Below are 17,614 nucleotides of genomic sequence, written 5' to 3'. Positions count from 1 at the left end.
AGTGTAATTATACGTTTAAGTAATAATAATTCACTACATGTTCTTACTATACAGTAGGTTTAGGGTTAGGATTAAGGTTTGGTTTAGGGTTAGTTGCAAGTAATTTTGCATAATGTATAGTTATTACTATTGTAATTACATGTAACGTGTAACAGACGCTGTAAAATAAAGTTTTACCAAATTATATTTTAGGTAGCACTTTAGGAAACTTTATTTTACAATGTCCTTGTTAACCATATTACATGTACAAACCAAATGTGCAAAACATCTTAATAGCTTTATTTTCTTTATGTAAAATATAATTTCTTTTTTAATTTGAATTTTGTAGTGATTTTTTTGTAGTCTAAGATTCAGTGTTGATAGTTACTCATGTTAATAGGCCACGTCATTCAATATGACGTCATCTTTGGACTGAGAGCTATGAAAATACAATCGATAAGAAACCTGTATGCAATAAAACAAATGAAAGACAGATCTTGACAGTGTACTGCATGACTCAAGTCAGTCGGAAGTTTTTCAAAAACTTGCGTTTATGCTGAAGGGAGTTGTTTCTCCACTTAAATTGAATCAGCATGTCTCTGTTGATTTGAAATGATAAATGCAAACATACACGCATGTGCTGGATAACGCAGTTCACTCCTGCCTTAAAAGCCAGACACGCCATATGGTCTAAGTTGCACATGAACTTAAATAAACCAAGATATTTTCCAACGATTCAGCATCTGGATGCAATTAGAGCTAAGTTAAACAGAATGAACTAATTGTGAGAAGTGCACTTTATTCTCGTCAATTGTGCAGTGTGTACATGAGTCAGCACGTAGTCAGGAGACATAGTTATGTATGGAAACCTTGAAGCAACATCTTTATATGACGCAAATCTAAAACAGCCATTGTGTTTAGTAGAAGTCAATGATGAGGGCAAAGTCTTTGACAACACTTCCAAAACCTACTACAGTACATATCTCATAAACACAGTTTCATAGGGTAAGCATCATTGTTATTATTTCTCAGAGAGTTATGTTTTTTTCCTGCACCATTTGAACTACAAACATGATTAATGCCTCAGATTATGCAGTTTGTTGAGGAAAGGTGAGCTGTTTCATTTCAAAGCCATCAGACATTTTATCTGGGATACATTATTTAAATGAGTGAATATATATATATATATATATATATATATATATATATATATATATATATATATATATATATATATATATATATATACACACACTACCAGTCAAAAGTTTGGAAACATTACTATTTTTTATGTTTTTGAATGAAGTCTCTTATGCTCATTAAGGCTGCATTTATTTCATAATAAATACAGAAAAAACAATAATATTGTGAAATATTATTACAATTTAAAATTATGGTTTTCTATTTTAATAAACTTTAAAATATCATTTATTTCTGTGATGCAAAGCTGAATTTTTTAGCATCATTACTCCAGTCTTCAGTGTCACATGATCCTTCAGAAATCATTGTAATATGCTGATTTATTATCAATGTTGGAAACAGTTGTGCTGTGATACTTTTTCAGGATTCTTTGATGAATAAAAAGTTAAAAAATATCAGCATTTATTTAAAATATAAATCTTTTGTAACAATATACACTACCGTTCAAAAGTTTGGGGTCAGTAATTTTTTTTCTTTCCTTTTTTTGAAAGAAATTAATACTTTTATTCAGCACGGATGTGTCAAATTGATAAAAAGTGATAGTAAAAATTTATATTGTTAGAAAAGATTTATATTTTGAATAAATGCTGTTCTTTTTAACCTTTTATTCATCAATGAATCCTGAAAAAAGTATTACAGGTTTCGAAAAAATATTAAGCAACACAACTGTTTTCAACATTGATAATAACTGAGTATCAAATCAGCATATTAGAATATTGTCTGAAGGATCATTTGACACTGAAGACTGGAGTAATGATGCTGAAAATTCAGCTTTGCATCACAGAAATAAATTATATTTTAAAGTATATTAAAATAGAAAACCATAATTTTAAATTGTAATAATATTTCACAATATTACTGTTATATTTATTATAAAATAATTGCAGCCTTAATGAGCATAAGAGACTTTGTTCAAAAACATTAAAAATAGTAATGTTTCCAATTTTTAGTAATGTTTTCACTTTTGACTAGTAGTGTATGTGTGTGTGTGTGTATATATATATATATATATATATATATATACTTTAAACGAATATACCTAAATGCGAAATAAATGTAATGTTTTCAGACATTTAATTGCATGTTATTTACTATTAAATGAAAATGTATTATAGCTTAAATGTGTATTAAATGCAGTTAGTGGAATTCACTTTATTTTAAACTTTATTTTTAAACCTACTTAAGTAGCACATCTTAATATATTTCATGATCAACGTCTTTGAAATATGGCTCAAATAAACTGCCGAATGTACTGACAAACATTTCTGATAAATTAAAACATACTTTAATGTCATTTCTATTGAAACTTGAATGCCATGTATTTAAATATATTTGTAACTACAAATTTTAAATGATGTATTTGCAATTTAGTACATTTAAAATTTATAGTTAAAATTATAATCAATTACTTTATGTGCTTTAAATGAGTACACTTATTTTGATGTGTTGTTCACTGACACTCTTAAGCACACAACAAAATATTAAAACATTTATATTTAAATGTTCACTTTAAAGCAAAACGTTACTACATAGTGCACTTTTTAAAAGTGTAATCAAGTTTGTCATGAAAGTGTACTATCTTTTATTTCATTAATGCTATATTACCTGCAACTTGTCATATATAGCGTGGTAGTAATAAGACGCATGACAGGTATTCCAAGGAGAGCACTTTTAATAATAATCATGGAGAATAAACACACTAACCACTTTAACCAAAGATGTGAACAGACATAGAACTAAGCAGAACCAGGGGTATAAACACGCAAGAGCAAACAAGGGAAATAAATGGGGCACAGGTGACAATTATCAGTAACTAAGGAAACTAACAGGGAGTAATTGAGGTCAAAAGGAAACACAAGGAGCATAGGCATATGAACAAAAACACTACGAAACTAAAGGTACATTTACACAAAAACGATGTACTAAAAATGGAAATGTTTTTCTTTTTCTTTTTTTTTTTTTTTTTTTTTTTTTTTTGCGTAAAGACAACGTTGTCAAAATGATCCTCATTCACATGGATCTGCAAAGATGACTAAAAATTCTGTATTATGCTGCCAGGCCAGTAGTTGGCAATGTCCCTTTGCAAAGAAACACTATGCCCCTATGATCACTGCGATTTTGCCAAGTAAGACATGTTCCTGGGTCAACATATTTTGTTGATCTTGGAACAACATTCATGTCCCAAAATGTAGTCCTAACCCTATTCTTACCCCTAAACCTAACCCTACCCATAACTTATCCTTAAGGTCAGAGGGAAATGATAGGTGAATAACACTGATGTAGAAGACTTGACATAAACTACAAACTTGTCCCTCAAATCTGATTAGTTGATTGGAATATTAAAAATTGATCCTGGATTTTGAAATCACACTCACCACGCGGCTATAGACCTAGTTTTTAGTTTTTAGTTGAAAATATTTTTTTAATTGAATGTGCTAGAGCCACAGACTAAATGTTGTGTTTGTCTTTAATATTGCATTGTCTTATCTTATTTAGACTGTACAAAGGCAACGCTGGTTATTGCAGCACATACAGGGGCGACGTGTGTCGGAACGTGCTTCGTCGCGACGCTCTAGTGTTTTTCAACTACTCTCTCCCGAACCCAGAGGATGCGCAGGAATACCTGGCTCAGAGCGCATGGGGGGAACTGGATGGGGTCAGCTCATTCTGCAGACCTGCTGCCAGATCATTGCTCTGCCATGCCACCTTCCAGGACTGCAATCCTTCAGGACTAGGACCAGCACCTAAACCTGTCTGCAGGTAATAGAAATGTTCTGTTCTGTTGTGCATTTGGGGTACATGGTTATATACCATGCAGAATACCTTTTTCTTTCTACTCTTTATCCTATAGTACAGTAAACAAAAATAATCCAAGCAAACGAGTCATATACTGTAAGTCATTCTTTATATGTGGTGGCTTTTCAACCCAATGTTGAATAAAAAGTTGCTTCGATCAACTTTCCTATCTAGCAGAGCAAGTACTGTACGCAGTCAAATATTAGTGTCACTGTCACTTGATGGTGGATGTGGTGAAGAAGCTGTCGGTGATCAAAATATTGATTTTGAAGATGTTGAAGGATAGTTTGAGAATAAGGTTGAGATTGTGAATGTGAGCCAGATGCTGAACGTATTGGGGAAATGAGCTCTGATGATGATTGTGATGATTGTAAAAAGCATCTGCTCAAATTGAAACTTTCCAAGTTCCAAAAGATAATGAAATATGCTTTATTTTATTCTTTTTTAATTGTTATTAAAATATCAGGAGAGTTTTATATTATTATGGCAGTTATAGATCCATCTGTGTTAGATCCGTGTTGCTAAATACCTGAATATGTAATAATGATTGGTGAAACGTTCACTCATTTAAAGGTTAAAAAGCAGTTTCTGAGGAGAGAAAAAAAAACAAATAAAAACAAACTAGAATGGGAATCGTTTAAGAATTCAGTTCTTCTGTCACAGTGTGACTTAATTAAATTTCTTATTTTAAACTTTATCTCACAATTACTTATTCTGTGTTTTATTCTGAGGCAAATTCAGTCCATATTTTTAAATGACATGATTTTCCCTTGGGGACAGAAAATGCACCACATACAGAAAATGATCCATATCACTATTTACTGAGTAATCATTTAGTTGATGCCTTTATCCAAAATAACTCTCAGTAGTGGAGCAACCTGAGGTTAAATATCATGCTTAAGGGAACAATGGTGGTCTGCCCAGAAACCGGCAACTTTTCAAATACTAGCCCTAAGCTTTAACCACGACACCACACATTCTATATATATATACATACGTGTACATATAATTGACACTGTGCTGTTTCACAGGGAGCACTGTCTCACAGTAAAAGAGCTGTACTGTTATAAAGAGTGGAGTTCTGCTGAGGAAAGATCTCATCGAGGGTTCCCACATAGCATCACTCTCCCAGAATGCACCTCTTTACCCAGCCAACAAACAGACCCATCCTCGTGTACAGCGGTACCTTATGTTGGTAAGAGTGACACGTTATTATATAACTGTACATCTTCCTGTGGGGTGCCATTCGGCTCAATCTTTGTTTAGTTATGAAAATCCTGTGATATTTTGGGGCTGATGTCCATAAAGCATCCGTCCCATGAAAACAATGGGCCTTAGTGGAAAAACGCCACGTATGGTTCTTGGCAGGACAATGCTGTAGGATTTTTTTTTTTTTGTGTGAAATGCCTCGTGTGGAATGTGATGACAGCGAACCTGTAGATGGACAAGATTAGGTTGTTTTATAGCCAAAGCATGTGAGGAAGGATCAGTAGGGGATGTTGGACAGCTGAGTAAATGTTCCCATCTAAAAGCTTCTATGCCATGTTTGCAAGCTGCTGCCTTACTCATGGAGCGGCAAAATTCAGTGGGAAATGGCAATGAAATGGTAATGAAATACTGTAGGAAAGTGGCAATTGTGTTGTGTTTTTGGAAACCTGCATGATAGTAACATAATTAGTTAATGATTAAAATGAATAAATTAAGTTCCATTGAAAAACACATACTTTTTGTGTGTGTGTGTGTGTGTGTGTGTTATTCAGGTATCAATAAAGACCAAGTTACATGTAAGTATGAGTTTTATATTCTCTTCACATACAGTATCCACCTTATTCCTGACTAGCCTACTGCATTTCGAATTATGGGTTGCACTTCTGGTTTGGGGAACTTCCATTTAAAAAGACTGAAACGAATCGTTTCAAATCATAGGGTTGCTCTACAAATAAAGCTTATCCGTCAGTTTGAGTGAATGAGCTGTCAATTTTTCTTTCATGTTTTATCTTCAGACATCACGAGAATAACGTAACGCTTGGTATTTTAACGTAACGTTATAACAAGAATATCTATGGCAAGAGCTCTTTTCAGTCGCTGCTTTCTATCTCGTGATTATTTTCTTTTGTCCCTTTGCATACCGCTGTAATAGTATGAAAAAGGACAACATATACTGCACATTTGTGGTCTGTTCTCCCGATATAATTTACGATATATCCCATTAATAATTCACTGGAATGCACAAAGAATCTCTCGTTTTTCTCCTCAAAGCCTACTCTTTCCAGGTTTGTTTTAACAGGTAAATACAATTTATTATCTGTAAAAATGATGGAAATCACTTTGAAATAGTATCACGCAATGCTGAAGTTCATGAACCTTTTTTAAAAAGGCAACGTACATCACATAATACAGATATATATCACTATAGTTATATTTAACCCGTCCTTTATTGCTGTGGAAAGAATCATGCTTTTTCATGGAAAGTTGAAAGTACCTTGTTGATGCTTTTACACTTTTAAATGTCCTTTTAATGTTCGTTGGTTGAAGGGTGAGTAGAATAATGTCATCTCATTGTACCCAGTTTTTTAAAAAAAAAACGTATTATTGCGTTCATAGAGCGAGCCTTTCACTGACTGTTTACAGCTTAACGGAAGTTACACCTATAATTCGCGCAAAGCGTCATGGAGCGTAGGAATAAGGTGGATAGTGGGGTCCATAAGTCTGAGACTAATAATAAATAAATAATCTGAGATTTATTTTCATTTACATTCCAAACAAGAAACAAACAAACAAAAACAAACACTGGAATTCATGTAAAATAATTAGTATGATTAATTATTAAATTCTTTTAAATTATGAAAATGCAAATGTTTACTAATGGACTCAGACCTTTAGACTCCACTACAAATTTTTATGTTTCTGTCAAACTGCAATAATAATCATCAAAACACACATTTCAATATATTTGACTGTTTGCAATTTATATATCTATAGCAACATGTTACAATGACAAAGGAAGATTTTACCAAGGAACTCACAATGTCACAGCATCTGCCATTCCCTGTCAGCGATGGGACCAGCAGGTAAATGTTTGTATTAAAGTCACCATAAAATCTATTTACTTTCCTATTCATCAAGGCTGACATCACTTAGACTGCATGTGCAGGGAAAATAATGTTAGCTAGTAGTTCGCCAAGTAGCTATTTATGCATTGCCCATTGTAGGTAATGCAGCCTTTCCCATCTTTGACAGTAGTTAATGCAGTCGTGTAAAAGGTTACAGCAATAATAGCAAATAGCACTTGACAAAAAGAAGCTACCATTGTTAACATATGTTGAGATGCTCTTTTGGAGAATTTTACGTTTAACCAACACAAAACTTTTTAGAATATTGGACAAAGTGTTAGAATTTCACGAATTAATAAACTAAAATTGATTTTCTTTTGTCATGCATTGTAACATGCTATCGTTTTCCCCTGTAGCTCAAATCAAATAAACCAGCTTGTTTAGATTTTTTTTTTTTTTTTTTTTTTTTTTTTTTTGTCCTCAAACAATACTCTAACCCCAAACAATCCAAATGCTGCATGTTGGCATGTGCTCAGTGACCTTCAAACGATATGTACACAGGAAACAATGTTTTTACAGAAAAAAACAATGGAGGGTCAAAATACACAAATCCGGAGGTTTCCTTTGAAATAAAGTTTTGAATGGAGAAGATTTTGTCTCTTTTCAAAACAATGTGGAAAGGTTTAATACATGCAGTGGGTTTCAAAATGCTGAAAATTCAGGGATAATGGGAATATTGAATTTATCCGCAGAGGATATGTGAATAAGCACTGGTTTGAGTTACTTGGTTGACCGCTCTCTTTTTATCTCATTCAGGATCCCCATCAACATAGACTCTCTGTAGATGTGATTCCTGAGTTGCGAAATGCAGAAAACTATTGTCGTAACCCAGGTGGAGAGAGTGACAGGCCATGGTGCTACACCACAAACCCCAATGTACGCTGGGAGTACTGTCTGGTGCCCAAATGTGGAGAAGGTATATAATTTTTTTTATACCTGAGCAATAAATAAGATAATTGTTGACTGGAGTAGCTAATCCTAGATTGTCAGCTTACTCTGACACAAGTCAATATAAAACAAAATCTGTTCCAAATCATCTGCATCAATATCATTATTCTTTTCTTTAGTTATCAGTGTGAAGACTGCACCGTCGATTCCAAAACCAGTCCAGTTACACCCACCCCCTCCTGTGTCCACGGTCTACTCAATGAGCGTTATCATCTTTGTCATTGCTGGCTTTGCTGGGGCGGCCTTCTTTACCATACTCATCCTCATGTGCCACAGACGAAAGAAAATGTGGAAAAAGAGGAAAAGGTAAATAATGGACTGATTAATCTCATTTAAGTCATATAGGCTGCATTTACACTGGCACAAAATAATCAGATTTTTTACTCACATCTGACACAGATTGGAATTTGTTGCACTTGTGTAAACATAAAAATCTGCACCAGTTTCTTTTCCGCATCCATTGAAAAAGCCTCATTATAAGCTATTTCTCATCAATGAGGTGATAACTTCACTGTTTTTGAAAATAAACTAACAAAATTGACTATTACAGACACACACTGGTAATTCACACTCACAATCTCTCTCTCTCTCTCTCTCTCTCTCTCTCGTTAGATCCTTCAAATTCATGCAAATAAATTAAATCTTACAGCGCTAATAACATAAAAATTAAACAAAAATTAAATGTTGTATGATTTAACATGTTTCTAGCATGTTTGGTACTTCATGGCATATTTAAATGTGTTTCAGGGAGTGAATTACAGTGTAAAGCATGCCACTTCCTGTTGCCAACAGGTGGCGCTATGACTAACTGAATATTTGCATGTAGATATCTTCAGGCAAGACTCTTATCGAACATGTGAAGTATGGGGCAGATTGAGCATTGTTTGCCTGACTTACAACAGCTTCCTGTTTCATGGTGAAACATCAGACTTTGTCAGTCCGCCACGGACACGCCCTTCAGCGAAAACTCAAGATCTTTGCAAATTAACATCGCTAAGGCCTTAAGATTAGACTGACCAAATATGATGTTGTTCTGGTTAAATCTCAATGAGGAGTTAATCACAGTGTAAGTGACATTTCCTGTTGCCCGCAGGTGGCACTGTGCTATCGAGCCATTTTGCCACACCTAATTCTGAAACCCATATCAGACGTAAATTTTCACCACTTCTGACACGTGTGCAATGTTTCATGAGTTTTCGAGCATGTTTAGGCCCTCAAAAATGTGATTAATTTTGGAGAAGAAGAATAATAGACCGATCAATTACAATAGGGTCCTCACACCATCGGTACTCAGGCCCTAATTACCATTATTTTCCAGTCTATATCTGTTCAGTCAGATATAAGTTCAAACATCCATGATAGCTTTTAACTTATCCATGTTGGCAAATAATCATGGCCATACGATGTGAATTATAAAATAATTTTAGTACGGCCATTCAAAACCCGAGGGTCAACCATGTCACATGGTAAAGCGATCACCAACAGAATCATTTTGGGCGAAGATTAATGTTAACACAGATACTGGATACCAGTCGTGTCTAAAGTGAATGTAAACAAACAGGATAAAAAAAGGAAAAAAAGGAAAAAAAAAAAAAAAAAGGGATATGGTCAAAAGATCAGATCTGTGCATTAAGACTTGCAGTGTAAACGCAGTCCAAGTCACTCATAGAATTCATAGAATCACCTGCGCTGGTAAAAGGCTGAATCCCAGAAAGGGTGATTTATAAGGACCTATGTAAGAGATGTACCAAGTAGGGTGTGTATTGGTATCCACATCTATTGTTGATCATGAAACATTTCCTATTAAACTATCATAGTTCCAACCCTAAATCTAACTCAAGCAAACTTACTTGAAAATAACAGGCAGGTGTATTGGAGCAGGGCTGGAACTGAAATCTGCTGGAATGTAGCCCTCCAGTGGTAAGATTACCTCTGATCCTGCTCCGACAAACCTTCCTGTAGTTTTCAAGTACTCCTGGACACCTTGGTCAGCGAAACTCTGCATGAAGTGGGTCCTCAGAAGCCTTCTTGAGAGCGGAACACCCCTTCTACTGGGAACTCTCACCAAAAGTGTACTTGAAGTTGCTTTGGAAGTTGCATTACATAAATTATAAACATATCAAAACAAGAAAGTTGTGCTTTTATATTCAGTAGGGTGCTGGAGACACCTACTCTGACTGCCCTACCCTCAGAGCTCTTGCTGGACAGACTTCATCCCAACCCCATGTACCAACGACTGCCTCTCCTCCTCAACTCCAAGCTCCTGAGTCTCGAATATCCACGCAACAACATTGAATATGTCCGTGACATTGGAGAGGGGGCTTTCGGTAGGGTGTTTCAGGCAAGGTGAGACCTACCAAATGCTACAAGCAAATGTAACATCAGTGGTGCTAATGTCTGTCCTGGTTTGACACTGTCGGTGTTTATACTGATCATGTTTTCTTTTGCATGGTTCTGTCAAAATTAACTTTTACATTATGTGAATGATTAAATAAATCCATTTTTTTTTTTAGAACAATGACTGAATTCTTAGAAACTCTTCATCTCACCATTAGATTTAGATTTAAAGGAAAACATAAACCGTCGTTGAATCAACATGCAAAGGTCTGACGTATACAGACCAAACCGCAATGTTATCTTGATATCAGGTATATAGAGACCCCTGGGAATTACAGCAGTGGGTAAAATATATACACCATATGGCTGTCTCCTGAAATAAGATACTGAATAAGTCACACTAAACATGTGATGTGTTTCAGTATGAAACTTCCCTGTAGACACTATCGTGTGAGCAAGCCTTGCTGAGGAGGTTATTTATAGATACCCATTAGAAAAGTGTTTACTTCTCCAGGAACACACAGGAGCCTTCAGCACAGGAAGTGCAATCTTAATAGCATTCTAAGTTGGTTCTTGAGTTGCTGCCATCGTGGTTCTGTTTCCACAGTTTGGCATCACCATTTAAACTATTTTAAAAGGCCTTATGACCTGTTTGACAATTTGTGACAATATGTAGGGAGGAATCTGGTTTGAGATCAGTGAAGTTAACCTACTACAACTGCCCAGAGTCAAGTGTTTACCATTAAAGCAAAGATTGTATACGCTGACTGCCCAGTTCTGCATACTTGTGTATGCGTGTAAAGAAACACTTTGCATTGGCTGTACAACTGTAAAGTAATTTTACAGTTAGGCAAGTTGTAATGCTCTTCCTATTACATTACTTCAAACACTGGGTAAAACTGCCTAAAAAGTAATCAAATTATTGATGTTCCAGGTTTTTATTGTTATAAATCCCTCGGTAGGACCAGCAAATTTTAACTAAAATTACTGCACTGTGATGCGAACAAACTGTAGCAGCTAGTTCCCAATGTGCCTGCTGTCCTTTAGAGCCCCTGGTCTTTTGCCGATGGAGCCGTTCACCATGGTGGCAGTGAAGATGTTGAAAGAGGAAGCTTCGGCGGATATGCAGAATGACTTTCAAAGAGAAGCTGCACTCATGGCTGAGTTTGATCACCCCAACATAGTTCGTCTCTTGGGTAATGTATCACAATTGTATACCTTCAAAGGCTTGCACTTTTAAAATACATCTGCTTTGAGGACTTACCTAAAATGAACCACATCTGCTTCCTATTACATGTATGTCCTTTTCCCAAGGGTACCACAATCGAAAAAGCCTTAAAATAGCTTGACTCATCCATTTCAGAGTTGACCCAGTGTATAACCCTGGACAGTCCCCTCTGTGGCATTCCGGAACCAGATTCAATGCCTCGACCCAGTGTTAGAATAACAGAAGTGTATTTTTGGTTAAGTAGCAACAGTTGGAAGTGTAACTAAGCCTGTCATTTGTGTATCTGCCATGTAGGAGTCTGTGCGGTGGGGAAACCCATGTGTCTCATGTTTGAATACATGGCCTATGGGGACTTGAATGAATTTCTGCGACGGCGCTCTCCAAACCAGCAGCCCAGTCTAAGTCGGGATACCTTGACATGCAGCAGTCTTGTGTCAGAACCTGAGCGTTACCCACCCCTCAGCTGCCTAGAGCAGCTCTCCATTTCCAAGCAGGTGGCGGCAGGAATGGCATACTTGTCAGAGCGCAAGTTTGTGCACCGTGACCTAGCTACCCGCAACTGCTTGGTAGCAGAAAACTTGGTTGTGAAAATTGCAGATTTTGGTCTCTCACGCAACATTTATGCGGCTGATTACTACAAAGCCAGTGAAAATGATGCCATCCCGATTCGCTGGATGCCACCTGAATCCATCTTCTACAACCGTTACACCAGCGAATCAGATGTGTGGGCTTATGGTGTGGTATTATGGGAAATCTTCTCATATGGCATGCAGCCTTACTACGGCATGGCCCATGAGGAGGTCATCTACTACGTAAGAGATGGAAATGTTCTTGCCTGTCCAGAAAACTGCCCACAGGAGCTGTATAACCTCATGCGTTTGTGTTGGAGCAGCCATCCCACTGACCGGCCTAGTTTTGCCAGCATTCACCGCATTCTGGAAAGAATGCATGACCAGATGTTCAAATCTGGCCTTTCTTGAGGATTTCTAAAAATGCAGTTTAAAGAAACAAAAAGATCCAACTATTCAGGAACTCATTAGAATCCCAAAGAGTCCAGAGGGGTCTTGAAGAAGGATAAAACACTTTAAGGTATCCACAAGAGCTCCAGAAAACCCAGAGGAGATCTTACAGAGTCCTAACAAACCTTAAAGTGCCCACAAATACTCAAGAACCCAGAGGAACATTGAGGAATGTGAAAGAAGCCTAAAATGATTGGAAAAGCTTACATACCCTAAGGAATACTGATCCCTCAAACTCTTTGAAGACGAATGCTTGCATCTGTTCATAGGATCTCAATTGTTTTCTTTCACTGACACAGATGTACGGTAGGCATCAGATGAGAGTTTGCCAAGATTTGAACAGGATCTCCAGTAAAGAGGGTCCACGTCTAGAAATAAGGTGGATGTAGTGCAGTCACTGCAATAACCTAGACTGAAATCTCTGCAAGCAGAGACATACAGTATGAATGCCTGATATTTGTACTTTTCCTTGCTTTTGGTTGTGAGAGTAATGTGCATCTGGTTATGGTTTAGTAACATTCTTAAAAAAAAAAGTTAATTCAAGAACTTGTTATAGTGCCTTAAACTGAATAATGTTTTTACTGTTTAATTTTTTTAAAAACATTTAAGTAGAATAGCTTATTCCAAAGTGGCACATCATCACTTTATTATTTTATGTTGTAACTGAATAGTTTAATTCACTTTTTCACTGATAGATATTCCAAGTTAAGATGGTTCTTTGTTGGTTCTCAGTTATATTTGCTGCAAGTAGATGTGAGTGAAACATTGTTTCAGAAAATATTGTAGAGAAGTGTATGTAACATATTTTTAACAGTATTACATCATATCATATCTCATAATTCAGTAAGATTAAATTGGTAGGAATTAAATGATTATTGTCATACACTGAACCAAAGAAATCCGCTTAAAATCAACTTTCAATCAATTATCTGTTTGACAATCCCATACACAACCAGTCAAAAAAATTGGAAAAGAGTTTGACTATCTTTGACTATTTTTTAAGTTTTATAAAAATAAAAAGCAACACTATGATATAACACACATGGAAGTATGTTAAATATGTAGTGACCAAAATTATATATAAAATATAAACTTGTCCATGTATGTTGGACACTTAACTATGTATCTGGTAGAACTCACCCATTTCATTTTCAGTTCATTTCAGTTCAGCGTGTCCAAAATTTTGACAGAAGTTCAAACAAAAAAAATCTGAAAAATATGCTTTGGGAATTTGTTATTATACACACTTAGCATGACTTTTTTTGTGTTATTATTATGTTATTATATTATTACATCATTTAAACAACTCAGTTAATATAATGGTTATATTAGCTATATTAATAGATGTTGGATATGAATCTTTGCTTGAAATAAAACTATTTATTTAACTTTTCTTGGTGTTGTCTTGAAAACTGGTCTGTAAATAAATTTAGGAATCCACAATTCCAGTAGCAACATTTGTGGTATATAGGTAACTGTCAACATTAGTACGATTAAATTAGGTTATTAAGAAATTGCTGGTCTTAGACACTTGTTTTTCAATTTAAAATTGTGGTTTACATTGTGTAGCAGGCAGGGGGCAGTGTTACATCACAGGAACTAAAATGACCTCATGGAACATGATTTATGACACTACCTTTCTCTGCATTTGAGCCAGTTTTTGCTCTAAGCATTCAAAACAGGAACTTACAGAGACAGTATTAAATCACGCTGGCATTTAACGAAGAGGGATGGTGAAGGATTTACTTTCAACGTGTGTGGGACAGTTTCTCTATTCCAGCATTTAATTTATCATCTAAGAATGTCAGGTCATCTGATAATCCTAGAAATACATCGTCTTTGCCATGAGATTTTTCTTTTTTTCCTGAAACTTCAAGGAGTAAGCAAGGCAAAACCACAGAAGTCCAAGTAGTAGGCCAGGAAAAACAAGTGACGAATGGATTCACGAGCCAGAACGTTTGGAAGACAGAGAGGCCACAACAAAACTGAGCTGGTGAATTTGGACCTCAAGTGATTTCTATTCAAACCATACACTCTCTCTGACCCTTGTGATGTAACTTGCTGAAAAACATAAAATTCCTGAGTATTCATCTCAGATGTTCCTCATAAAATCCCATAGAAGAAATTAAAGTAGACACTAATAAAACAACAGAGAAATAATACAGAGCTATAAAACGAATGGATGGATGACATGGTAATTTGGTTAATATTTTGTTCATTTTGAAATTTTGAGACATTGAGGTCTTAGAAATTCAAGTGGAGACGAATGAGATTACTAGGGTCATTTTCTCAGGAGAAAGCAGGAAACTTCAGTGACCTACAAGTCTCCATCTGATCACCATGTAATCTCACTGCTGTCTAGGAATAACAACTGAGATACTGATGAGATCTTTTTCTCTTCTATTGCTAAATCTGAATTCCTTTTATTTTTCAATTTCTATCTAAACCATCACAAACCAGTTTTTGGTGTTTCTCTGGGTCTGACACAGGGTCTTTGACTAAGAGGGTGGAGTATTTTAAACCTGGAAAGCAGACAGTAGGTTGACTGTTCCCATTTTGGTTCATTTATTTTGGACTTGAGTGCACAACTTAGTATAGCTGTGGTCTCCTAAACTTCAGAACAGTAGTATTTGGATGGCTACTTGCATTTTGTAGTATGTGCTCTTGTACAAGTTTAAAATGTATCATTAACATTTGTAAGGTTAGTTTTGGAACTGATCTGACCAGCTACAGTCCCTGCCTCATATTCTTATTTCCTGCTGGACTATAGTGTTATTAATATTATAAAGAGTCTGTTCTCAAACTCATTAATGCAGAAAATACAATTCACAATGAAAAATTCTGTATTACCCTTGTGAAAAAGAAGCACATTTCAGCATGCTTTTAAAAAGAGTAGGGAAAGAATATACTTTAAAAGAATAGACTTAAGTGTGAACTGAATGTAATGTTTCAGACACTTAATTTCATGTTAATTGCAACTGAAATAAAATGTATTATAGTGTAAATTTACATTACACTATCTTTTTCCTATCTTTAAAATATGGTTAAAGTTACTGCTGAATGTACTGACATGCATTTATTGTAAACTAAAATATACTTTAATGTCATTTCTAATGGAACTTGTATGTCATGATATTTAAATATACTTGCAATTACACATGCAAATATATTTGCAATTATTCATTGTAATGAAGCTGCAGATTACACTTTAAGGTTACACTTTAAATGTACTTCTACTATAAGGTTTGGTTTAGGGTTAATTGCCTGGAATTATGCATAATTGACTCTTATTACTATATTAAGTGCATGCAATGTGAAACAAGGAGACTGTAAAATAAAGTATTACCCATTTAAAATATATTAACTTTAAATGTAATATTAAATAACACACTACAGTTACAATAATCAAGTCAACACATTAAAATAAGTATAGTTATTTTAAGCAGGACCAACAAGAAACAATTTAGAATGTACTGTAAAGTATTTTATTATCTGCAAGTACCGTTTTTTTTAAATATACTTTTTTTAAGATTTGAAGTACACTACAAGTGCACACTAAGCATATTTTTTTCTTTTTCTTTTTTTTCCACAAGGGTAAATCAGTAAATAATGTAAAATAGAAATATTTTAACTAGTGACCTTTTGGATCCCAATGTATTTTACATTCAACAAATTCAAAAACTAGTATCTGTGGCCAGTTGCATAAACATAGCTGCTGTGTCTTAAGAACTAGAATGACTAACTAGCAATTGGTTAGATCTAATCAGTCTTACTTTTTGGATTCAAATTAGACCAATCGAAGAAACTGAATTAAAAAAAAAAAGAAAAAAAAAAAGGTTACACTTTATTTTACAGTGCCGCCGTCGTTACATTGTGATTGCTTAAATAAGTACTGAGTACTATTAACTAACTACATGTACTTACTATAGAGTAACAGTTAGGGTTAGGGTTTGGTTTAGGGTTAGTTACTTATAATTATGCATCATTTACGGCACTGTAAAATAAAGTGTTACCAAAAAAAAAAAAAAAAGTTATGACCAGTATTGTAGAAATAAATTAGATGACTACCGTGTAAGACTAATCTGAGCAGTTTATGGCCACTGGTGTTCAAAAGGAAAACAGGAACACTGTTCTCTCTCACAGCTTCATCATAGCTGTTTGAAAAACCCCATGTCTAGTATCACACATGACTAAAGAGTAACGCAAATACAGAGGAATTCTGACCCCAGCTGCTCTGGTTTATAGACTTGGCCATCTCCAAGCAAAAACTGTAGTCCAATTGTCCTGTGGAATCTCTTTGGCTGTATGTTTTACATACCAGGCATTGTTTTACAGATATAAGGCATGTTCCATATAGCGGCCAAAAATGAGGCCAGTGAGGGTTTGTTTTATAATAGTTCTTGTAAATTAGTGACATCAGCACTGACGGAGTAATATCCCCATCACTCTTCAACTTGGTCTGAACACAAGGATTTCCTACCAGTTTGCAGGAAATGTGGAAAGCTCCATTTTGTTGTAATTCTGGAAAATATCTGTCAACTGTGAGCCATGACATTATGGGGTAACTGACACATTTTTCCTTTACAAAAGAACAAAATTAACTAAAATGCCAGCATGTATATTCTAGTAAGTTAATAATTTAAATGCAAAGCAGTGAACACTGCAATCTGAAATGAGAAACTTTACACTTTATTTTGATGGTCCCCTTTAAATATTCTGTTGACTGTGCATAACGCTGTACCTAGATAACAACTAACTCTCATTAGAGTTTTAGTAGACTTTTAGGGGTTGGATTAGGGTTAGTAGAATAAGTTGACATGTAGTTGCAAAGTTAGTCAGTAGAATTTCTGTTCGGGAGCATCAAAATAAAGTGTTAGCAGATATTTAGCAGACAGTCTACTAATACTCTAATGAGAGTTAGCTGACAGGTAGGTGCAAAGTCTCTTACAGTCAACAGAATAAAGGTGACCATCAAAATATAGTGTTACCAAAAC

At 35.2% G+C, this 17,614-nt stretch overlaps 1 protein-coding gene across 1 annotated transcript in view; it reads left to right on the top strand.

The window, feature by feature from the left end:
• The window catches only part of musk (muscle, skeletal, receptor tyrosine kinase), a 38,263-nt gene extending 24,261 nt beyond the window's left edge, over positions 1-14,002 (top strand). The window contains exons 9-17 of the mRNA XM_051911189.1: positions 3,676-3,939; positions 5,007-5,170; positions 5,736-5,759; positions 6,958-7,046; positions 7,845-8,004; positions 8,156-8,342; positions 10,188-10,382; positions 11,421-11,569; positions 11,896-14,002. Coding sequence (XP_051767149.1) covers positions 3,676-3,939; positions 5,007-5,170; positions 5,736-5,759; positions 6,958-7,046; positions 7,845-8,004; positions 8,156-8,342; positions 10,188-10,382; positions 11,421-11,569; positions 11,896-12,581 — 1,918 coding nt within the window. The 3' untranslated portion in view covers positions 12,582-14,002. The remainder of the gene's footprint in view (positions 1-3,675; positions 3,940-5,006; positions 5,171-5,735; positions 5,760-6,957; positions 7,047-7,844; positions 8,005-8,155; positions 8,343-10,187; positions 10,383-11,420; positions 11,570-11,895) is intronic.
• The last annotated feature ends 3,612 nt before the right edge of the window (positions 14,003-17,614 follow it).

The sequence above is a fragment of the Ctenopharyngodon idella genome, chromosome 10, assembly GCF_019924925.1.
Source record: "Ctenopharyngodon idella isolate HZGC_01 chromosome 10, HZGC01, whole genome shotgun sequence".
NCBI classification, from domain to species: domain Eukaryota; kingdom Metazoa; phylum Chordata; class Actinopteri; order Cypriniformes; family Xenocyprididae; genus Ctenopharyngodon; species Ctenopharyngodon idella.
This window is presented reverse-complemented; position numbering and strand designations above follow the sequence as displayed.